The 25,271-nt window shown below is 36.7% G+C and overlaps 1 protein-coding gene across 3 annotated transcripts in view; it reads right to left on the bottom strand.

Moving 5' to 3' along the window:
- Positions 1-25,271, bottom strand: part of mtmr12 (myotubularin related protein 12) — an 80,776-nt gene that overhangs the window by 24,150 nt on the left and 31,355 nt on the right. For all 3 annotated transcript variants that reach the window (XM_069924180.1, XM_069924181.1, XM_069924182.1), the window contains exons 5-11: positions 23,784-23,920; positions 21,019-21,112; positions 17,080-17,221; positions 14,455-14,530; positions 4,144-4,247; positions 3,427-3,557; positions 2,697-2,775 (exon numbers count right to left, since the gene is read on the bottom strand). In XM_069924180.1, the coding sequence (XP_069780281.1) occupies positions 2,697-2,775; positions 3,427-3,557; positions 4,144-4,247; positions 14,455-14,530; positions 17,080-17,221; positions 21,019-21,112; positions 23,784-23,920 (763 nt within the window). The remainder of the gene's footprint in view (positions 1-2,696; positions 2,776-3,426; positions 3,558-4,143; positions 4,248-14,454; positions 14,531-17,079; positions 17,222-21,018; positions 21,113-23,783; positions 23,921-25,271) is intronic.

Below are 25,271 nucleotides of genomic sequence, written 5' to 3'. Positions count from 1 at the left end.
CCATTTCAGTTAAATGTGTTTCTTGCACAAATGCTATATCAATTTTCTCTTTTTTCAGTAAATTTAGCAGTTTTTTCCTTTTGATTTGGTTATGTATTCCGTTAATATTTAAAGTCATATAGTTCAACGTAGCCATTTCATACTTTGCTTATCTTCCCTTTCCGTTTCCTCATCAACACCTTTCCTTCTTATCCTTTTCTGCTTTCTTGTTTTGAACACTTTATTAGACAACATTTCTAAAACATCAAACATTTTCCTTATTCTCCTATTTAAAACTTCTTTAACCCCATTCTCCCCTCCCCCTCCTGAGTTGCCCTTTATCCTTTGTCGGGCAACCACATCTCCCCTCTCCATTTGGATTTGCGAATTCACTCGCAAGCGTCAACTGATTTTGCAGTGACCGTAACTCCTCCTCACCCAGCCCCCCCCCCCGGAAAAGATTTCAATTTTCATATATAACAAAGGTCACTCTTTTAATTCCCTCCTTTTTCCCTCTATTCCCTTTCATTCCCTTATTAATTCTTATCTATACTCTATATATTTTCCTCTAAATACGGATACACTCATGTATACACATCTACACACACACACATATATATATATATACATACATACATACATACACACACACACACACACACATACATATAGTTCATGGTCATTTTTGCTCTCGTTACATGTCTTCATCTCTCTGTCTGTTTTGTAGTTGTTCTGCAAATTTTCGTGCTTCCTCTGGATCCGAGAATAGTCTGTTTTGTTGCCCTGGAGTAACTATTTTAAGTACCGCTGGGTACTTTAGCATAAATTTATATCCTTTTTTCCATAGTATCATTTTTGCTGTATTGAACTCCTTCCTCTTCTTCAGGAGTTCAAAACTTATGTCTGGATAGAAAAAAAATTTTTGACCTTTGTATTCCAGTGGCTTTTTGTCTTCTCTTATTTTCTTCATTGCATTCTCCAATATATTTTCTCTTGTTGTATATCTTAAGAATTTTACTAAAATGGATCTTGGTTTTTGCTGCGGTTGTGGTTTCGGGGCTAATGTTCTATGTGCCCTCTCTATTTCCATTTCTTCCTGTAATTCAGGTCTTCCTAGGACCCTGGGGATCGAATCTTTTATAAATTCTCTCATATTCTTGCCTTCTTCATCTTCCTTAAGGCCCACTATCTTTATATTATTGATTCTATTATAGTTTTCCATTATATCTATCTTCTGAGCTAACAGCTCATGTGCCTCTAACTTTTATTAGATTCTTCTAATTTCTCTTTTAAGTCCTCTACTTCCATTTCTACGATTATTTCTCGTTCTTCCACATTATCCACTCTTTTTCCTATCTCTGATATGACCATTTCTATTTTATTCATTTTTTCTTCTGCACTCTTAATTCTTCTTTTTATCTCATTAAATTCTTGTAATTGCCATTCTTTCACTGATTCCATATATTCTTTAAAAAATGATACATCCATTGTCTTGCCTTCTCTTCTTCTTCCATTTCTCTATGTTCTTCTTCTTCTTCTTCTTCTGGGTTGGCCATCTGTTGTTTCCTTATTTTCTTTTTGCTCTCTTCTTTCTTGTTGTCGTTATTTTCTATGTCCTGCTCCTGTTGCTGTGTTGCAGCTGTCACTCTCAGCAGTGGAGATCGACTCCACAGCTGTTCCCCCCTCATGTCAGTGTTTTTTTTCATGCGCATCGCGCATGCGCGACTCCTCACGCATGCGCGGTTGCGCACTTTTACTCGGCTCTGCGAGCCATTTTTGTAGTCCCGAACTCGGGACTTCCACTGACCTTAGAGAGCGGGCTTCTCTCTCCGCGGCAGGCCTCCTCGGAGAGGTAAGGCCTTCACCTTCTTCTTCCGACGTTCTTTCGTCTTCTCTTCTTCCCGTTGTTTTCGACTTTTCTCTCTTCGCTGCCATTTTCTTCTCACCTTTACTTTTACTTTGTTTTAATTTTTATTCTTGTACCTTTGTGTTTTGTGCGTTTTTTTTTTTCAACTTTTCCGGAGAGGGCTGGAATTCCCTGACCGGCCACTACTCCATCACGTGACTCCTCCTAGGTAATCCAGGTCTGAGTGAAATTGCATCCACTATGGAACAATTGTGGCAATAGGCAAATTGCAGTGGGTTCAGGTCTTTGATTCTGGCTATGACCAACCTTTCAAACCAGATATTAGATATTAGTGCTTCTGGGTGATAGTCGTTGAGGCACTTCACCCAACTCTTCTTGGGCACCAAGATGATTGATTCCTTTTTGAAGCAGGTGGGAACTCTGACTGTAGCAGAAAGTGTGGGCTCTTATTTGCTGTTTTAAATACAAAAGTTTGACTACAAGCCAGACCATTGGTCTCCTTCGGCTAGGATGGTGAACAGCGCAAAGAACAGCAAGCGTTCCAGACAAGCCAATGTTCAACTGAAGTCCCCAACACACAGAAGAATGGAGACTTGTTGCTTATTCAATTTACTGGAAAATATATCACTGCATTTGTACTTTTACTTACCGTTGAGTAATATTGTAATAAACTTTTTATTTGTAACCCAAATTTTGAAAATTTTCTCCATCATTGATTCAAATCCTTTCAATCTGGACCTGTTTCTTTGATGCAGTTTTAAAATGTGTTGAGTGTGCTCACCCACCACCCCCCCCACCCCAAAAAAAAACTCCTGAATCATGATTTGACACTTAGAAATGATGCACAAACCTGATAACTTCCAACCAATTTGCATTTTCTATAGTAGTCAGCCATTTAATGTCAGATTCCCAGAAGTCAGCAGCATTATCTAGACAAGAATAATAATAATAATAATAAAAAAGCACAATAGTTTCTTTAAAAAAATAGTTGGGCCAAAACTGATTCAAAAGAATTTTGGATATTCTCCTAACATGCAAAAGCCAAAAAATGGATCCATGTAAATATTATTGAAAGGTCTATTTTTATAAAGTAAAACTGTCGCCAAATATACAAAACCCAAATGATAAATTTTAAAAAAAAGAACACTGGCTACACAATTTTTTCAGTACAAAACTAAAACATTCATCCATAACAAAATCTTCCCAGAAGAAACCATGGCTGCACTTTGGAGAGAAAATTCTGGATATTATGTGAAATACAATCAAACATCTTTTAATAAGCAATTAGCATACAGCTGACGTGGACTTTTTACCCCCTCCATAAATCTTCGTCCGCGAAGCCAAGCTAAAGAAAAAGCATACCCTGAATTCAAGTATTCAAACATTTATAACTACACCAGTGAATTTACTCCCTTACTTAGAAATCACAAAATGTAGAATATAATCCTAAATATCTACAACTATGAAAACGTTTATTACAAAGACATGAAAGCTTGATTTTCAAATTCAAAATTAAAACATCTTTAATGAGCTGAATGCACCTTAACACATGTTGTTTCAATTTAATATCAAAAAATTACCCATAAGAAACAGCTGTTTAAATCTGCTGTACGAAGCCTGTATCTCCTGAAGAGTTGGCAGTGCAGTTGAAAGAACCTCTGTCCTGACCATGTGATTCAAGGGATGCATTTCTCCAAGAGCATGAAACAACCTACAAATTTGTAAGGAACATCACAGGACATTAAATTGCAGACAATTCTTACAAATGCTGCAGACAGATCTCTCACTCAGAGTTTTAAAATACAAAGACCTATTCTAGGGTTTGATCTATTATTTGCTTTTCTTTAAATATTATAAGATTTCCTTTAGTTTACCAAGTGGGAAATTTGATATTTCTTGGCTCTAATTCAGTGGTTTTCAAACTGCATCCCCCCCACAACCCAGCCCTCACCACTCAAACTAACATTCCACCTTAAGCAATCCCTATGCCGTAAGTGCTCTGATTAGCAAGAGATTGCTCAAGGTAGAATGCGAGTTGGGGTGCAGTTTGAAAGCTCTAAATCAAAAATATCCGAACCAATTTAGTACTTTTGATTGGGCATTTCAATCAATAATTTCATTGGTGAGCATGGTTGTTGTATGATTTTGTTCAGACTTGATGTTGGGAGAAAATCATTTGCAAAGCATACAAAACAGTTGACAATACCTGGTAAAGAACATTTCCAACTCTAAAAGAGACACGTTCCAAATTGAGATTTCACAATATGCCCATCTGAAGGAGAAATTAAACTACCAACCTTTCACTCCAAATTTTGTCCATCTGTGAAGTACTGTCATCAGTTACAGGAGGAGCTGCCATCTTCATCAACGCAGAACCATTGGAGTGAGACCAGCACCAAAGCTGCACAATGATAAATTAGAAATATTTTACAAAGTACTAAATTTACTTGAAGAAATGAAACAAGACAAATAAAAACAAGACAAATAAAAACAAGACAAATAAAAACAAGACACACAAGGCTGCATATGCTAGAATCTGGAGAAATATTGTAGCAGGGCTTGTGTTTTTTTTTAAATCTGCTCCATTCTCACATTTAGAATAGCAGAGTGCTATCCTGCATGTGTACAGAATCTTCACTACAAATATAGCCTATGTTGGGCCCAGAGGACCCCAAAACCCAGCAGCAATAGATATTCACCAAGACAAATGGTTACTTAAATAAAGGTTGCTTTTAATTATCTTTAAACATGAAAATAGAATCACACTTTAACTTATCACTATTGACTTACTTAATCCCCTTCTAATTCTAAGCACACATGTATGTAATGTGAAAGTTCGGAAAAGTTCTTTGATTCACTTCTCGTTCCTCCAAGATCACTGGTTGCAGGCAATTCTTATACTGTGCACAGAATTTAACATTTATGAATTTCACCCAGCCTTTGGTGTATGAAAAGTAAATGGTTACTGCTCAGGAAGGTTCTTGTTGGTTTTCAGAGGGAGAGTTGTTGTTCCAGGACATCCACAACTGATTTACTTCCATCAGCCACTTCAGTGTCTTGCCAAAGAATCTTGCCCCATCAGGGTTCTTCAGATGATAACTTCTTTCTTTCAGGTCACCACAGAGTTATTTTTTGTTTCTCTTATTCCAAGTGAAACATGAGACAGCCAGCCCTCTCCTCTTGCATAAACCACAAGGGCTTTGACTAGGCTAAATCAAGCACTTGCAACCAGTCTTCCACATGGGGTTTTCCACAAGCTTGTCAGCTTGTCCTGTTCCAGTCCCAGCTGCTATTGCTGGCTGTAACACTGTAGAAGTGATCTCTGTGTGTCTCTCTCTTTGAGAGAAAACCTGTTTGACCCTCTCTCTTCTTGCAAAACCACATGACCCTCAGAACAGCTCCACACAATCTGCAGCTCCCACAAGATCTTTCATCTGTTGTCTTTTTGTAAACAAAGCATTCGTGAAGTCTCTTGGGCACTCTCCAAAGCTCTTGCAAAGACTGTTTGCCCAGACATGTCTAGCATGGGGCATAGCTCCAGTATTTCAAATAAGATCTATTTTAAAGTGTTTGTATGTGACCTACTCTAACAAACCTTTCCCAATTTATCTCCCAAAAACAGTCACAATACCAAGATAATCAGTTAGCTTGTCAGAGAAAGACTCAGCTTCAAAAGGAACAAAGTTCAATTATGCAGAAGTTTTTTGTTTGAAAATTCAATAGACTTAAGAGCGGGAAAAAAACTGAACACATTGGATTGGAAGGGATTGCATGTAGGAAAATAGAATGTAGAGCAGAGGAACAGTTCCCTTCAGCCTTCCACTAAACTGATCTCATGTGGCTACATATGGCCTGCATTTGGAGTAGGTCAACGTTAAGAAAAAGATAGTGTTGGAGTTTCTTAAAAAGATTCAGAAAAGTCCCTAGAGCTGGACAGTATATACTGTGGGTTACTATGGAAAGGGAATCTCTTTGGAGCAACAGAGGACAAAAGGCAACTTAATAAGCAGTACCCAAGATTTTGAGAGCCATAGAGAGAGCAGACAGACAGCACCCTTTTCCCAGAGCAGTAATAGTCAATACCAGAGGACACATGTTTAAGGTGAGGGGAAGAAAAGTTTTGGGGATATGCCAGAGCTGTTCTTTTTAAATTAGAGTTGTGAGTGCCTGGAATGCTTTTTCAGGGGTGCTGATAGAGGCTGATACAATAGAAACACTTTAAAGAATCATAAATGTAAAAAAAAATAGAGGGTCATGGTTTGTGAAGGAGAGAAGGGTTGATTAATGTGGAATAGATTTATATAGGTCGACAACATCGTGGGCTCATACTGTTCTATATTCTATACTATTTTAATCTACAAATCTACTCTTGAACCAGAAGTACATCTTGGAAAGCAAATGTCCAATTTACAAGGCCTTCTGAATTCAGAGATTCCACAAGAAATTAGCAACGAACATGGCATAACCCAAAAGGGCCTGAGCAGTTCTGGTTTTACTTCATTAACAACATCTATGGAATGAGTCAAGTTAATTTCTGCACAACATTTAGGAGTTATCTAAAGTCGACCATTAATTATGATTTTTTTTTTTTAAATCATGAAATGAACAAAGCTGGCATGAGAAATTCCTAATCAAATATTAAAAACGTTATCTGATTAGAACAGTATAACATGGATCATTTTTCCCAACAAAATTCAGTTGCAACATGCAAATGTCTGACACAACCAATTTCAATGTCGCAGAATATTTCAAGTTTGAATCCATACCCAAGTGATGCAAAGTTTTCATCTAAATCTTGCATAAAGCCAAATTCGGTTCTTAAGAGTTTAATTTGCCCTAAATCACAAATTACCGCTGATCACACCTATAGTTATAAATGTTAAATTCTGTGCACAGTATAAGAATTGCCTGCAACCAGTGAACTTGGAGGAATGAAAAGGGAGCTTGGACTGTGAACCAAAGAACTTTTCTAAACTAACACATACATCACACATTACATACATGTGCGCTTAGAATTAGAAGGGGGTTAAGTAAGTTAATAGTAATAAGTTGGGGGGCGTGGCAAGATGGCGTAGAGTCTAGACATGCAATTTCGACCTCTCTGGCCAGACTTTTAAATACCCGTTTTTTAACCCTTTGTTTCCAAGTTTAAACTTTTAAAATTTTAGTTAAAAAAAAGAATTATTATGGCCACTAATGGTAAAAAGACTAAATCTCAAGTTCAAAAGAAAATAAATTTTTGAAGTGCTGAAGAATTGGGGCCTAGACAACTTGAAACAGCCCCAGGCTCAATTTCTTCATTGCCTAAATCCCAAGGATCGCCTGTGGAAGCTGAAAAGCATCAGGCAGCATTACAATCTGAAGAAGTCGTTTTTCTTCGCGAATGGATGAGAAGACAACAAGATGCGGGGGGAGACCAGCGGCGACTCCCTGAAGAAGTCGGGGTGCCGTCCCTGGGAGTCCAGACCCGCAGTAAATCTTTTAAAATGCCTTTTGTTGAATTGCAGCAGGAGCTGCAGTTACCTTGTTCCGCCACCATGTCAGAGAGAGCAGAGCTGAGATTTATGGATTTACAATGTATGCAATTAAATGCAGTTATGTTGACATCTCTAATGAATGAAATGGTTCAAATGAATGCTGGTATAAGTTCAGAATTAAATATGGTTAAGATACGTGTGGATGCATCATTTGAAGAATTTTTTAAATTTCAGACTGCTTTTTTGGACTGTAAACAAGTGACTTCTAACACAGAAAAAGTGTTGAAGGTGGAAAAATCAGTCATAGAATTAGGAGATCGTGAGAAGGAGCTAGAAAGAAAAATAGATTATTTGGAAAATCAAAGCAGAAGGAATAATGTGAAAATTGTTGGTTTGCCAGAAGGTATAGAAGGACAAGACCCTCTTTGTTTCTTTAAAGACTGGATTCTGCAAATATTAGGGCAAGAATTTTTCTCTGGGGGATTGGCACTGGAAAGAGCCCATAGAGCTTTAAGAATACCCTCAGCTGGTCAACCCCCCGAGACCGGTAATAATTCGATGACTGAGTTATTTGGATAGAGAAGCAATACTTCGACTTGTAGTACAAAATGCGAGACAATGACAAACCCCATTATTGATTCAGAATAGTAGTCTTTTTTTATCCTGATCTGAGTCAAGATGTCATTCAACGTCAACGTCGACTTAATCCAGTTAAAGAAGTTTTGTGGCATAAAGGTTATGTCTACTTTTCGTTACCCTGTAGTGTTGAAGGTCTTTTACAGAAACTATCAATTTCGGTTTTTTGAAACTGATTGTGAAGCAATGATTTTTGCTGACTTATTGCCAGATATAAGAGGACAAAGTTGTAGCTCACCATTATCTCCTAAAGAAAAATTTGGTAGTTCTGGAAATGGAAAAAATGGCAGAAATGGGAATGGAGAGTCCACCTCCTTCCGAAATGGGATCTTCGAGACTGGAGTCTTTTGGATGAAAAGAAGAATTTTCTTATTTTATTTTTTCTTGTTATTATGATACTTGGATGTTACTGATTGTTTGGCTGGGGAGGGGGAGATTTGCACTAAGTTCTTTACTAGTCATCAGCCACTGGTGGGTGATCCACACCCAATTTTTGTTTAGGGGTTTACTACCTTTTGGTAGTTTTTTTCTGGGGGGGGGGGAATTTTTTATTGTTTTTTTTTATTTTTATTTTTTTTACTTTTTCCTTAGTTTTTAATTTATGATTTTTTTATTGGAGGGCCTATATACGTTGATTTGAGTTTTTATATAAAGATATTATTGGTATTTAGTAATAATAGTAGATATGTTGAAGTTGAGGTTTGCTACTTTTAATGTTGGAGGATTAAATAGTCAGATTAAACGTAAGCGAATTTTGGCGTATATTAAGAAGATGAAAATTGATATTGCCTTTTTACAAGAAACACATTTGAATGTGAAGGAAAGTGTGAAATTAAAAAGGGATTGGGTTGGGCATGTATATTTTTCTTCATTTAATTCTAGGGCTAAAGGTGTAGCAATTTTGATACATAAAAATTTATCTTTTGAATTAGAATCAATGGAAGAAAAGGCAGGATGTATTCTTAAATTGAATTGTAAGATTTTGAGTGAATTTTGGACTTTACTTAATATTTATGCTCCAAATGCAGATGATGAAGTATTTATTTCAGATGCATTTTTATGTTTTGGACAAGCTAGTGATATTTTAGTTGGTGGTGATTTTAATTGTGTTTTGGAACCTTTATTAGATAAATCTCCGAAGAAAGTTAAAAAAATCCAAGATGGCAATCCAGGTCCAAGCGTTGAAGATCTTAATTTAGCAGATATTTGGAGACATCTTAATCCGACAGAGAAAGATTTTTCCTTTTATTTATCTAGACATGAATAGTTTTCAAGGATTTATTTCTTTTTAGTATTGGTACATTTACAAGGGAAAATACAAGCGGAATATAAAAACAGGGTGATTTCAGATCATTCTCTGTTATATTTTACATACGAAACTTCTGAGAAAATTCATATAGCTTATCGTTGGAGATTTAATACAATGCTGTTAAAAAATACGGAATTTACACAGATACAAGGTATGAAAGTTTTAGATGAGGAGTACAAAATTAATTTATTTGCTGATGATGTATTGGTGTATTTAACAAATCCAGCTCAGTCACTTTTGCATTTGAAGGAAGGTTTAGTACAACATGGATATCTTTCTGGATATAAAGTTAATTGGGAAAAAAGTGAAATATTACGGTAAGTGAAGGAGACTATTCAGTTTATAAGAATATTATTAATTTGAAGTGGACTGATCAAATTAAATATCTGGGTATAATTTTGAATGTTAATTATCAATCTTTATATAAATTAAATTATGCTCCATTAATGAAAAAAAATTAAATTGATTTGATTTAATGGAAAGATTTACCTATTAATTTACTAGGAAGGATAAATACAATTAAGATGAATATCTTTCTGCATATACAATATTTGTTTCAATCTATTCCGTATTTACTTGATAAATTTTTTTTTCGAGATTTAAATAAAATGGTTAGGGAGTTTTTATGGAGGGGTAAATTTTCAAGAATAGCTTTGAATAAATTAACTTGGAAATATGAGTTAGGGGGATTAAGTTTACCACATTGTCAAAATTATTATGAGGCAGCCCAACTTAAATTTATTAGTTAATTGATGGATTTGGTACGGCCTCCTAGTTGGGCTAAAATTGAGATGGCAACTATTTTTGAATTTGAAATACATCAATTTTTGTTTAGGTGGAATATGAATTTGTTACAACAATATAATGTGCCTATATTAAAATATTTATTGAAGTTATGGATAACGAAAAATAAAATGATAGGTTCTAGGGGTAAATTATTGGCTTTGACTCCACTGTATAATAATCAACTTATTTCTTTTTCAATACATAATCTAAGTTTATTGCATTGGAGATTTAAAGGTGTGGAAAATTTAGGAGATTGTTTTAAAGAGGGTAAGTTTTTATCTTTTAATCAGATGAGGGAAGATTTTTGTATTGATAATTCTTTATTTCTTTATTATCAAATTCAATCTTTGGTAAAATGCATGTTTGGTTGAAATATGATTTTACCTAACATGACTACATTTGAGACTTCTCTTATGAAGGTACCAGAGAAGGGTTATATTTCATTTATGTATCAAATATTACAGGATGGTATGGATAAAAAGGGTTGGGATAGATCTAAAGTTAAATGGGAAATGGATATTGGTTTTACTTTTTCTGAAGAGGATTAGTTAGTTATTTGTTATGATAGTGTAACGAGATTGATAAATGCACGATATGCAATGATTAATTACAATTTTTTTACATCAATTATATTTGACACCTGAAAAATTAAAAAAATATGGTTTTAATGAATCAGTTGTGTTTTAGATGTGGTGATACGGTTGGAACTTTTTTTCATGCTGTTTGATCATGTATACATATACAATCTTTTTGGAAGAAAATTCCATCGTTTTTTGAATATCTGTGTAAGATTAAAATAGTTTTAGATCCATCAGTATTTTTATTGGGTAGTTTGCAACCTCTGAAAGCCTTGAGATTAGATAAGTTTCAGCTTGTTTTTGTATATTTAAGAAAGGAGGGAGGGAGAAAACGGGAAATTATAGACCGGTTAGCCTGACATCAGTGGTGGGGAAGATATTGGAGTCCATCATAAAAGGAGAAATAGCAGAACACTTAGTCAGTAATAATAGTATAAGGGCTAGTCAGCATGGATTCCTTAAGGGTAAGTCATGCTTGACTAACCTTCTGGAATTTTTTGAGGGTGTGACAAAGAGGGTGGACTCGGGAGAGCCAGTGGATGTGGTGTATTTGGAGTTCCAGAAGGCCTTTGATAAGGTACCGCACGGGAGTCTAGTGGGCAAGATCAGGGAGCATGGTATTGGAGGTAAGGTGCTGACATGGATAGGAAATTGGTTAAGAGATAGGAAACAAAGGGTTGGAGTAAATGGGTCTTTTTCAGAATGGCAGGATGTGACGAGTGGAGTGCCTCAGGGATCGGTGTTGGGTCCTCAGTTGTTTGTAATTTATGTTAATGATTTGGATGAGGGGATTATAAATAACATGAGCAAATTTGCAGATGACACTAAACTGGGTGGCGGTGTGGGGTGTGAGGAGGATGTAAGGAAAATGCAGAGGGACTTGGACAGGCTGGAGGAGTGGGCGGCTAAATGGAAGATGAATTTCAATGTGAACAAATGTGAGGTTATTCATTTTGGGGGAAGTAATAGGAAAGCTGAGTATTATTTAAATGGAGACAAGCTAGGGAGTGGGGAAGTGCAAATGGATCTGGGTGTACTTGTTCACCGGTCACTGAAGGTTTAGCATGCAGGTTTAGAAAGCTGTGAAGAAGGCAAATGGAATGTTGGCTTTCATAAAGAGGGGATTGGAGTATACGAACAGAGACGCCCTTCTGCAGTTATACAGGGCCCTGGTGAGACCCCACCTGGAGTATTGCGTCCAGTTCTGGTCTCCAAACTTGAGGAAGGACATACTAGCTATAGAGGGTGTGCAGCGCAGATTTACAAGGTTATTTCCAGGGATGGCAGGGTTGTCATATGCAGCAAGGCTAGAAAAACTGGACTTGTATCCATTGGAGTTTAGAAGGATGAGGGGGGACATGATTGAGGTATACAAAATCATCAGGGGGAAAGACAAGGTGAAGTCTGATTACTTGTTCCCAATGATGGGGGAGACGAGGACTAGAGGGCATAGTTTAAGAATACAGGGTAGGCCCTTTAGGACGGAGATGAGAAAGCATTTTTTTTACCGAGAAGTGTGAATCTGTGGAATGCTCTGCCACAGAGGGTGGTAGAGGCGAATTCACTGACTATGTTCAAAAGAGAGTTAGATAAGACTCTTGTGGGTAACGGAGTTAAGGGTTATGGGGATAAGGCTGGAAAGGGGTACTGATGGTAATGATCAGCCATGATCTAAAATGGTGGTGCTGGCCCGACGGGCCAAATGGCCTACTCCAGCTCCTATTGTCCATTGTCTATTTAGCTTTATCCGTAGCGAAAAAATGTATTGCTAGTACATGGAAAGATACAAATATGATTGATATTAATAGATGGCATAATGACATGAAATATTGTTTAATAATGGAAAAAATTACATGTTTTGCATGATAATTATATTTTTTTTATTAATAAATGGCTTTTATACGCGGAATATTTACATTTCAATTTATATTGATTAGATTTTAATATGTATATTTAACTTTTATTTTTAATATTCTTTCTTTTTTCTTTTTTATGGCTCTCCTTAGGAGAGTTGGCTGAAGGGGGAAATCTTTTTTTTATATTAAAAAATGTTCATGTTCATGTTTAATTGCTGTATATGTCATATATTATTTGTTTTTTGAACAAATAAATAAAGTTTAAAAAAATAGTAATAAGTTAAAGTTTGATCATGTTTTTATGTTTAAAGAAAATTAAAAGCAACTTTTAAGTAACCATATGTCTTGGTGAATTTCTATTGCTGCTGGGTTTTGGGGTCCTCTGGGCTCATAACAATTAAAAAAAAACTTTATTTTTAAAGATATAAACTGGTCCTATGTATTATTTGTCTGTATGTGTGTTATGTCTGGTTGTGTTTCTGCATGTTTTGCACTGAGGACCGAACAATGCAGTTTCATTGTACAAACTTGACTTAAAGGTAAACGAGTACATATCAAGGGCAGCATGACACTGTTGAGGGATTCACTCAGTAGCCTGGTTTGTGGAGAAGAAATAGTCTTTAAAGACAGTTAGTGCACTATTTAACACTTGAGCCCTCTCCCTAATAGGAGGGAGAACAGAGTGTATAGAGTGGGTAGGGCCTTGCCTCAAGCTTGTTGACTGCTTTTCCTTGGGAGTGTAGATGGAGTCCATGGAGGAGAGGATGATTTGCAGGATGTTGAGCTACATTCACAATGTTCTGTAGCTTTTCTGATCTTGAAGAGAACCGATCCCATACAAAGCTGTGATGCATCCAGCAAGTATGCTTTCAGTGGTGCACTATAGAAGTTGCTGGGAACACGCTAAACTTCTTCATCTTCCAAGTAGAGGTGTTAGTAAGTTTTTGACCGTCATGCAAGTGTGGCTTGTCCATGTCAGGTTATAGGATTCACTTCAGTAACATGTGGACAGGGTACAGGTTCTAAAACCCTTCCTGAATGAATGATCAACTCCTTTGCCTTATTGTTAAGGAAGGTTGTTATCTTAGCATCACGACATTGGATATGGCATGTCAATCATCTCACTATTTGATAATCAGCCTTCAACTGCAGTGTTGTCAAATTTAAACTGGCATTTGATTGTAAAGTTGTGGGCACAAGGGAGCACAATAGAGTAGAAAATATTGGGATAACAACCAAATTTATGTTTAAGAGTGGGGTAGGAGGGAACAGATTAGCAACCGACAAAACAAACTGCTCAAATTCACGACTGCCAATTTTCGATCGCTTTACTGAAGCAAATTGTTTAACAAGAATGCAATCCTTAAAAGGGAGATGGAGCAGGGAGGGACACAGGGGATAGGAATACAAATTAAGAACTGAAAGCTAAGAAAATCAAAATCAATACCCAATTGGTGGAGTTTTTTTTTTAATGTTGAACAAGACGACAAATTTTGTAGCTGAGATTTCTATCATCTTTCTCTTGAAGTTGTAGTTACTTGAAAATGAGGATACTAGTCTTGAAATTACTATATTTGAGAGCCAATAGCAGAGTCAACAGTGCATTCCACCCTTTAATGCTGATATCATCCATAACATTCAAACAACTATGCAAATCTCTAATTCGATGCATCAATGTTATTTTACTGATTAGATGCTGTGCAGGCTACTGATCCTTGCATGTGCATCAAAACAGGGTTCTAACAACCCTGTTCTTAAAAGGCTTCAGAGAAAGAATTAAAATGTTCCAGGATTGTAGGTTAATTGAGGTATTTGGGGCAGCACAGGCTCGTGGGCCTGAAGGGTCTGATATTGCGCTGTATGTTTCTTTAAATCAAATCATTTGTAGAACAGACTGCACAAGATAACAGTATTTGTTGCATGGGGGATGGAGTGGGGCAATATTTGAAAAACCAATCAAACTTACAGGAATTCCTTTTCCTTTGTATTTCTTAATATCATCATCAGAAACAAATGAAGGAATGACAAAGAACTGTGGAAGTCTAAAACAAAAGAATACAAGCAGATTATTAAAAATGTAAAATATGTCAACCAAAATACAAACTTGATGCATTTCGTTGATGGTCCTTCTGCTCAAAGTGCAAGATATTCCAAGTTGAACCAGCCTTCCTTCAACTCTATGACATCCAACTGGCCAAATTTCAATTCACCGAGTGACTTCTCAGTAACAGTTAATTCCTGTACTTTCCTTATATTAATAATTCATGCTTTTCACTTCATTTTGTTTTTAAAGTTCAGATAAAGGCATGAATAACAAATCTCAATATCGAACTATTTCCCTCAACTTCAATGATTCATTCCAGATAGGCGAGTGCTTGCTGGCAATCTATAACCATCCTCGACAATGTGTGAATTCACCTTCCCAAATCACCATTAACCTAATGTATTCAATTTTAGAAATGGGCTACATAATTCTACTTTTATTCTCTTGGTTCACACCATTAAACACCTAAATTTTGATTGCATTAGTCACATCTCTACTGATTATTTTTGTGAAGTACTATTATATATAAATAGATTCATTCTCCTATCAACTTAGGTTTTACCTACATCAAGTCTTTACTTTTGATGAAAATGACATCCAAAACTAGATATAGTGTTTAACAGTGCACCAAAGTTCTGCCCAGGTAAGGATATGAAGGAACATGCAAGAAACAGCATGTATGATTCACACACAAAATTATTCCAGAATATTCAAAGTTCTTAGTCCATTTTTCTGCCACAGGTAGTGCAGTGATCCTAACAAAAGCAGAGCAGGAACAGTGAGAGTTAGAATGCCCTGATCACCTTAAATTCTTTGCAGGTCTATTTGAGCAAGTATAGCCATGTTATATTTGAAGTAACATGTCCAGGACACTTGCCTTGATAGCTAAATGTTAGGAAACTGTATACTACTCTGGCAGCTCAACTGGGTCATGTGCTTTGGTCACAAGTCACAACAAATCTATTTTTGTTTCTCAAATGAAAGAATGATGCATTTAGCAGCCAATTTATAAAGACAACATTGAAAGAGTTTAAAAATTGTATAAATCAAAATAGCAATCGTGGTTAGAGAAACTAAATACATAGCCAAGTATGAAGTATTATTACAAAACATAAGCAGATTACAGAGTACACAGTCCCATTCTGATCATAGGTACAAAAATATTCAAGTATTGAAGGCAAACAGACGATTTTTCAGGAGGTCAGGCAATGTGTTAATTCTCCTGATCAATGACTTTTCTTCAGAAATGGGAAAGCGAGAAAAAGTTGCAGGGAAGGGGAGGATAGATAGAAAAATCAAAAGGTACATCTGTGATCAGGTGGAGAATAAGATTGTGATTATAATACAAAGGCTTTCTCAACACTGTAAATGGATGAATTAGGGTAATTAGAAGGAAAATAACACTGGAATTTACAGAACCCAGCATCTAATAAAAAAGCAAAATTACAAAAAATATAAAGGAACTTTAAAAATACAGCACAGTAACAGGCTCTTCCAGCCCAGAAGCCTGTACCACTCAAATACCTCAATTAATCTACAACCCCTGTACAATTTGAAAGGTGGGTGGATATTGACGCAGCTGGAAAATGTACAAACTCCTTACAGACAGCACCGGAATTGAACCTGGGTCACTGGTGCTCCAAGAGTGTTGCGCTAACTGAACTGTTGGATGTTTATCTGCCTCCAAATACCCATAAACACAGATTGGAGAGAAAAATTCCACTTTTGCTTGTAGCCTTGGTTTCTACCCTTTTTATTTGCCTAATCCTTTCCCTGCTCTGCAAAATAAATCATTCCTGCAAGTCTAGGATCCATGACTGCCCAAAATCGAGAAGCTGTAATTGAGAGCACAAAGAAACTCTGAGAAATGGTGGAAGTGCACCACTTCTTCATTCTTGCTCCATTTAAGGCAGAATCACAGTACCTACACAGATTCAATTTTTAACTAATTTATTTCAGCCTCATTAGGTTATGCAGTATTGAGGAATTTCCTTATCAAAGAACTGGCTGAGGACAACATTTTACACCAAGCTCAAACAATCCTAATGCACAATCTGAAGGCGAGGAACTTGCTTCCTACTGGCTATTCTGAACCAATCATGAAAATTTATCCCTGCTATTTCTGGAACTTTGCTAAGTTGCCCATGTCTTGTCCCTTCACTATCACTTTATTGACAAGCACCATTTTCAGAATACCATGAAAGAAATACAATTAAAGATGCTCTATCACTGTTAGTTCTTGAACTCTGTATCCTGTGGACAGTGACCATTTTTGTTTTAAAGATAGAATTTAAAAATCTGAAGGATCTTTACATTTTTTATTTACTTGGGAAGGTAACAAAACATTGTCAAATTTCCACGAGTCCTGAAGAAGGGCTTGGACCTGAAATATCAATCATCCATTTCCCTCCATGGGTACTGCCTGATCTGCTGACTTCCTCCAGTTTGTGTTTTGCTCTAGAATCCAACATCTGCAATTTCTTGTTTTAATAGATTTCCTTGCAAAACCAAATTACTTAGCATAATATCTTGCTGTCAAATACCCACCGTGTGCTGATGCTATAATTTTCATTAAGGGAAATTATTCTGTTGCTCAGTAGACCTCCCGTCCGCTCCAGTTCCACTTTCCAGTCAATTTTAGTTTCAAACATTAGAGTTGGAGGTTCCCCTTCAGCTGCCCCAGGACCAACTGGTGGAAAAAGTAATTAACCTTTTATTTTCATCAGTGAAACAATTCATGCACTTTAAACAAATGTCAATTGCTACACATAATTAGGAAAAAACTGGAACTAAAAATTGAAATTCAGATTTCAACTAAATCAGGGAAAGTTGAAGTGATTACACATAGATGTGCTATAACCCATTGACCTTCTTTCATCAGTTCACCACAGTAAGTTTCATTAGTTGGCATTCAGAAGTGATATTCTGCATGCATATACTGTATATATTTCGAACAGCAACATTTTAATGTTCTTTGTTCGCAGGTATTTTTATAGAATAGCAGAAAACTCCCTTAGGATTACTTATATACAGTTTCTCATGCACACAGAGCCTTTTGAAATACATTTCTAGACTCTGATCAATATAATTTATTTTACACTGTTTATGCTTCATACAGGGAAAGTGGCTAGTAAAACTATAGTTTAAAATTGAATTGCAAGGAACTTTGCTACATACTTGTGTACAATGAAAAAAATCTAATTTCCTTTTCCATTCTTTTGTCAGTAATATCTTTGTGTGTCACAAAGACCATTAACATTATACACAAGTATGTCAGAAGGTACAGGAACATGGATGTTGAGCAAAGAGATCAAATAATGACTTTCACAAACTAACCATTGCTTACCAGGGGATCTACAGGTCATAATACAAGAAAACAATGTGGGTGGGATGGAGTATTAAAAACTGCCATACTGCACAGCAACAAGGAAAGGCGACAAAAAATTGGAGCCATGGAACCAAGAATTCCACTCAAATCTCAAGACTCCATTAAGTTTTAAAACATACAATTATAATTACTGGTTAAACAATAGGGAGTGCAATGAAACAAAGGAAAATTAATAATACACAAGGTCTAAGAGTGGGAAAACCAGAAAAAATTGTATCAGAGAATACCCAAAGAGATTAAATGGAAGCATTCAGATCCTTAAGAGTAGTCCAAATCATGCCTGATATGCAGTTGTGAATTTGTCAACAGCTATTTGACTGGTTCATGCTTAATATCACTGTCAACATCCATGCAATTAGTGTTAATCATTTCAGTTTGTGGGTCACCCTTACGATGCATGCTGGGGCTGCAGCACTTCCTTTTCTGTTGCAGAATGGACCAAAATGTTAGATTTCCAAATATACTAATGATAACTAACCAGGTGGGGTTGAAAATAGGAAAGAATGCAAAGAGGCTTCAAGGGGAATAGAAAAATTAAGTGAGTGGTTAAAAAGTGGGAAAAAGTGAAATCTACTTTATTACAAACACAAGATCATTTTGAAAAGCAAAAATAATACAAGATTTTGTTCCATCATGTTAATATTCAAATGGTCTTGCATGCCCTTGTTTTTTTTTAAAAAAAGGTCAGCCAAAGCTGACTTGCAGAGGCAATTAGGCCAACACTTTTCTATAAGATTAGAGTTCAGTAAATACATCTTTACAAGGATTTTGTGAGACCTGTAGAATATTGTGTGCAATTTTGGTCACCCTGACACAGGAAGGACATCAAAAGGTTGGCAGGGATACAGAGGAGATTGATCAGGATGTTGAGGGCTGAAGGAGTGCTCGAGTTATGGGGAGAGTTGGATCTTTACTCCCTGAAACACAGGAGGTTGAGGAGTCATCTTGTCAGAGGTACATAAAAATCAAGTAAATGAATGAAGTTATTGCTCAATCTTTTCCCAATGGTAGACAATTTCAGATTAGAAAGCATCAGTTTAAGATGAGAGGAAAGACTCCACTCACAAAATAGTCTGCATCTGAAATTAGCTACCAGAGAAAGCTATAGCAGAAGGAGAATTTCAATTTTCAAAAGACATTTAGAGATTCATGCATAAAAACATCTCTGAACAAATGCAGGCAAATGGGATTAGTCCAGAACATTAACTTGGTCAGCATGGGCAAGTTGAGCCAAAGCTCCTGTTCCATTCTGTTAAGCTCTAAAAGTCGACATTTTTCTAAAAGTCGATATTGATCTTTCAAATGAACCTACAGAACTATTTTGGTTTCCCTACCTAAAAAAGCAAAAGTTACAAGATTGCAGCAAAGGTTCTAAGGATGATGAGCTTGTTGTACATAGAGATAAGTAAATCAGGTCTATATTCTCCCAATAAAAGAAATGCAGGGGGAGAAGTACAGACCAACAAACAAATGGTGTTAAATGGATATGGAGAAGACAGGAGAGGGAAAAGGTGAGAATTGATTGGGGTTGGCTCTGTGATTACAGACCTGGGGTAAAGGAGACAGAAAAAGAGCACATGAGAAAAAGGAGAAAGAGATGGACAAAGCTACAAACGGAGACATAGGGAAGCAGAGGGTGGGGGTGGCTTGTAGAAACCAGAGGTCTTTGCTAATGCGATCAGCTGGAGGGTGCTCAGACAGAATACGAGTTGGTGTTCCTTCAATTTGCATAGTCTCAGTCTGGCATGGCTGGAGACCATGGACAGACACTTCCCACTGAAGAAGAGAATGAGAAGATTTTTAATTTTTTTTTTAAATTAAAACAGACAACAGACTGAATGCAAGGATGTTCACCCCAGTTGAGATGTTCAGAATCAATGGTCACAGGCCAGGGTTACAGGACTTTAGGACTATTTGATGAGAAATTTCTTCACAAATACAGTAAAGAAACTTCATTTTCCATGTCAATGAGCCTCCACAACCCCATTATCAAGTTCATTCAAAACAAATAGATTTCTGAATATTAAGGGATTCTAAGTAAATGGGAACAATGGAAGAATATGACCTATTCCTGCTCCATGTTCTTGCTGCATTGGAGGGCTCCATACTACAGCCTTAGTTATTTCCAAGTTTTAAATGCTGCCATCAATAACATTATATTGTTTTTAAATATCTGCAATTTTGCAAACACTATATAGTTTAAATCGATTAACTAAAATTTTAGCAAGTTAAAAAGAAAATAACAATGCAAACTTAATTTTACAGTGATCATCACCGGTCCAATTCAAATAAACCACAACTCCATAAGAAACTGCTACTCACCTCAGATTCACATGTAGCCAAATATCTCATACTTGAGGTACAATTTAAAAAATGTGAACTGCTTTTGCCAGACAATTTGTCCTGTTCATTTTTTGAAGATTATTTGAACAGGGAAAATACTTCAGTGGCAAGATAAATTGTATTCAACTGAAGTCTTGAATTTCCCTCCAGATGTTTCTCCTTTCATCATATTTTATGGGGTGGAGCAGGAGGTACAGGAAGAAACTTTTTTGGTCCTTTGTGATTTCAGTCTCCAGTGTTTACCATTGTACTTGCAGGTAGTGTTTCTTCGCATCAAATAGCCATCTTACGGAATACTGCATCAAACGGATTTCAGAACCCTTTCCAAATACAATTGTCCTTTGAACTTTTTGCCCTGGAATATTTCACCCCCATCCCCCGCCCCAACAAAAATACACCTAGATTCCTTCAGTTTCACTGTTTCGTCTATTCAGGCACCTGCCTGCTTTTTACTCCTACTTTGAAGAATGGCCTGGGATTGAAACGTCAGTAATGCACGTTTACCTCCTATAGATGTGGCGAGACCTATGGAGATCATTCCTTGTGTCCACAAAGATTATTTCTACAAGATATCATTGGAATTTCTAGGCTAGAACCAAAGAATTTTAAGCATCAACCTTAATCCACAAAATTAAAAGGACAAAGGAAAATAAATGCCACACACTAGAAAGAATACTTAGAGTCAAGGTTGTTCAATTTGTCATGTTTATGTATCAAGACATTAGCGAAAAAAAACAGGATTTATGAGGCATTACCTTTAAGACCACCTGCTGTGCCAACATAGGAGAAAGCAAACAAACATTTTAAAGAAGTTGGATTCAAACAATGGTGAACTATCCCTCGGATCAACTGAAAGAAATAAAAAGACATCTGCAGTGAGTAGAAATCTCAATAGTTCATTGTAGGGGTGGATAAAAGAGCAAAAGTCAGAAATTAAGTTATCCTATCATTCCCACGTCAGAAAGACTGAAAAACAAATACTTAACTAACCAAACTAGTTTTATTCCTCAAAAGTTGACATTTTATAAAAACTTTTCAGTTTTTCAACTTCAAAAGAAGAATTGCCATTGACAAATTATTCCCTGACACCACTTTTGGGCCCCACTCTCCCTATAAAACATCTCAGTCATAATTCTACCTGATTAAGAACTAAATTCATTCCTACAATACCTCATCTAAAATTCTCCACCTCAGAAGATACATCACTTTTACCCTCTTAATATTTCCCCCAAGGATGTCTTGAGCATCTTCTTGCCCAATTCTTCACGGAACCACATCTTTGTCCACTTAGTTCCTTATATTAAAAAGAGGCGCCAGTGAACAATGGTGCCTTTCCACAGGCTGCAGAAAGACCTACTGCCTTTTGAACTATGGAACATTATGCTCTCCATCAATCATACAAAGCATCTGCAAATGTTCCTTGTACAGATCTGGGGAGAGGAATCAGGAGGCTCCATACTCTTTGGAAAGCAACAGTGCAAATGAAGTAAAGGTACAATTGATCTACAGGTGCATTTCACATCTTGGAAAATTGTAATGCTTTAATAAAGATAAAACAAAACAATTACAATTTTGTGGAGTTAATTTCTTGAGGAACAGAAATTAAATACAGGAGCATAGAAAGCACAGAAGCATCAAGAAGTCATGACAGTGGGAAGTCATCTACACTAACATCTTTCACATAGACCTCAAAGCACTTCATGGTGCATTGTCGGATGCAATTTAGAATCAACCCACTCAAAAGGTACAGGAGCCTGAAGACGAGCGCTCAGCAGCACAAGGACAGTTTCTTCCCCTCTCCCATCAGATTCTGAATGATCAATGAACCACAGACTCTGTTTTACTTTGATTCTTTTTCTTGCACTGTTTTTATTTATTTATTAAGACAGTTTATATAAAATGTTTACACTTTGATGCTGCTGCAAAACAATGACTTCTTCAGGATAATAAATTCTGATAGAAAAATAAGACAGATGACCAAAGACTTTAGCCACATGGTCAATTTGAAAGAGTACAAAAGTGGTTCATTCTAGGATATTCCAGAGCTTGGGGTCAAAACAACAAAGCTGCAACAATTAAAAATAAAATCTCCAATATGCTAGAGGCCAGAATATGCCAAGGTAAGAGGCAAAGGTCTAAAACTTGAGAATGAAATTTTATTGTTCAACTTAAGGGGGCTGGGATCAATTACAGATCAGCAACTAAAGTGAAGCTTAATGGAGGGTTTGGCACAGGAAATGTTCTTGATGAGCAGGTTGAGAGGAAAGCATTAGAATAGGCAAATCTAGGAAGTGACATGTTCCCTTCAAGAAAAGGGAACATGCAGGTAACAGTGATAACCCCATTTGCTTGGATGTCATTTGTGGTGATGATCACTGGACAACACTGTTTTGCAAGTTACAAAAGCAAGTTTTAGTACATGAAAGCCAACAGTCAATCCAACAGTAATGGAGAATTGAGGAAACTACCATAATTTCCTTTCAAAGCAAAAAGAGAAAGGCAAAGTTTCCCCCTTTCCCACTACAAGATTGATTTTTATGGAAAAAGATTTGTTTAAGTGTGGTGTTACATCGCAGACCAGCAGCAATGAAAATTCACCAGAGCAGTGTTATATTTTTCTTTCGAAACACTATATTAGTAACTAACTAATAAGTGTCTGTGCATCTATGTCAAACTATTATAACTCAGGCACAATTCTGGAAAGTCATTCCAAAGTTCACCCTTAGAAATCCATTGTCGAAATGCAGACTTTTAAACTGATACACAGATGTAATCTCAAAGGAGATGGGAGAGAGAGTGACCAGACTACTGAAAAATCACAAATCCTCCTCTAGTTTCTTCCCGATAAATATCCTTTCAAACAAATAGTTTTCACAAGTTCCTTTTTTCTTGCGTAGGGGAAACAAAATGCACGACTTCCACAAAGCTTCAAAACAGGTGCAGGTCAATCAAAATGACCGTTACTATGGTCACAATCTGATGCAGCAATTCTCCTGCTTCCAAAACCTAGGCGTGAATCAATCAAAGTGACCTTTCCTTTGGTCAAAGTGGGGATTCAATAATTCCCGCCAGGGAAAATCAGCTGAATTGCCCATTATCATAGTCATTCCTGCTGTATTTGAGGAGATGGCCACTAATCATAATGTGCTGTTCCTTCTGTGTTCCACACAAAGGGCTCTCCCACCATCTGTGTCCCTGGAAAAAGCACCCATCCTTTCTCCTCTCCAAAGGGGCAAATTTGGGTACACTCTGTACTAGCTGATGCCACCCAATCTCTCCAAAGCTGTGAATGGTTGCAGCCTGTACTAGCCCTTAAAGTGATACTCACACTAAGTGAAACAGGAGCTTGTAACAGTGGCTACCCTACCCAGTGTCACAAAGTAGTCATCACATGGCTTTCTCATGCACAACATGGTTCTCAAAAAAAACAATCCCAAAATTATTTCTCAAACAGAATGAAAAATATACAAGGAATGAGTACTTAAAATACATTCAAATCAGAAAATATAATTCTCATTACCCTTCTTGCATCCTCTTCTTTGGAATATCTTAAGCCAAACTGAAAGACCCGAAAGTCTTTACAATAAAGAAGCAGTTTCTCAGGGATTTTGTTCTTTATAGCACCAGGCAATAGAGGCTTCTTTTTGTCATCATAAACTGGAAGAAAACATACACCAAAGTTTATTGATCATCTGCAAGTATTTTTAAGACTAAGCAACATCTTTCACAGCTTCTTTCCAAAGTGCTTTTCAATGGAAATTCAAAATGTTGCCACTGATATCCTATAAGCAGCCAAATTTGTGTACTGATTGGTCCTACTAAGAGCAAGCTGTGAGCTATAGGATAATATGCTTTAGAGATCAGCATCCAGGAGTAAACACTTCTTGCTCATTCAAAAAAAATCAAGATGGGGGGGGATGTGGCGTGGTATGATGGCGTAGGAAGAAGATGTGAAAGAGCACCTCCCCGGCAGAACTTTATAAAGTTCTTGTAACATTTTAGAAAATATTGGATTATATTGTTGATATATTCTGGAAAGCAATTCTGAGGAAAACAAAAGTACAAGCAGTTAAAAACAAACAACTTCTAAACAGATATCTAGTACGGAAGAACTTGGGCCTACCTTTGAAATGGAGCCTGCAGAGTCTATTCCTGCTCACCCAAGACCGCAACAGCAGTCCCTGGATAAGACTCATTTGACTCCGGCGCCGACTTCACGCAGCATTGCAGAAGATGGCACCGTAGCCCGAAGATGTCCTCCTCCAGACTATGAGGAGCAACCATGCATGTGCGTTATATTGAGTTCAGCCTGAGCTATGGGGGGAACCAGACTTTTCTTGGCCCAGCGATGCTGGACTGACGGGAGGGGTGACCCAAACCCGTAGTCAGGCTGAAATGCCATCTGCATCAACGGTGAAGGAAGAAGACATCAAGAGGGACTGGAAGAAGAAGAAATCTTTCCATGTAAGAAAGAGGAAGAGACTTGTATACAAGGGTAAGCCCATATCTAAACAGGTTTCAACAAAGTTTAAATTTGACCCTCATTATTCAGACCCACCAAGTTAATATATCTAAACAGATAGAAAATTTGGCAACTCAGATGGGTCAAGGGTTTTCATCTTTGAAGGAACAACTTACTGATAAGAAGGGGAGAGATATCATCTATTAAGTTGGATGTGGCAAAGTGTGTAAAAATGGTGAATAAGATACAAGATAAATTTAAGAAGATTGAAGAGATTTTCATAACTATAAGGATGTGGAACAATGTAAAGAAAAAAAAGAAAAAATGGGTCAGATCTAGGATTCATTCACTGGTTGGGAAATTCAGAGAAATTATTTATTGAAGAAAATTGATGTGTTGGAGAATCAAAGTAGAAGGAATAAAGTTAAAATTGTTGGTCTTCTGGAAAATTTTGAGTGTCCAGACCAGGCTCAATTTTTTTCCCAGAAGTGGATTCCTGAAGTTTTGGGAAATAATAGTTGTAAATAGTTAGCACCTCATTATATA

Source organism: Narcine bancroftii, chromosome 3 (assembly GCF_036971445.1).
Source record: "Narcine bancroftii isolate sNarBan1 chromosome 3, sNarBan1.hap1, whole genome shotgun sequence".
In the NCBI taxonomy this organism is placed as follows: Eukaryota; Metazoa; Chordata; class Chondrichthyes; order Torpediniformes; family Narcinidae; genus Narcine; species Narcine bancroftii.
Note: the sequence above shows the minus strand (reverse complement) of the source record. Positions and strands in the feature narration are given on the sequence as shown.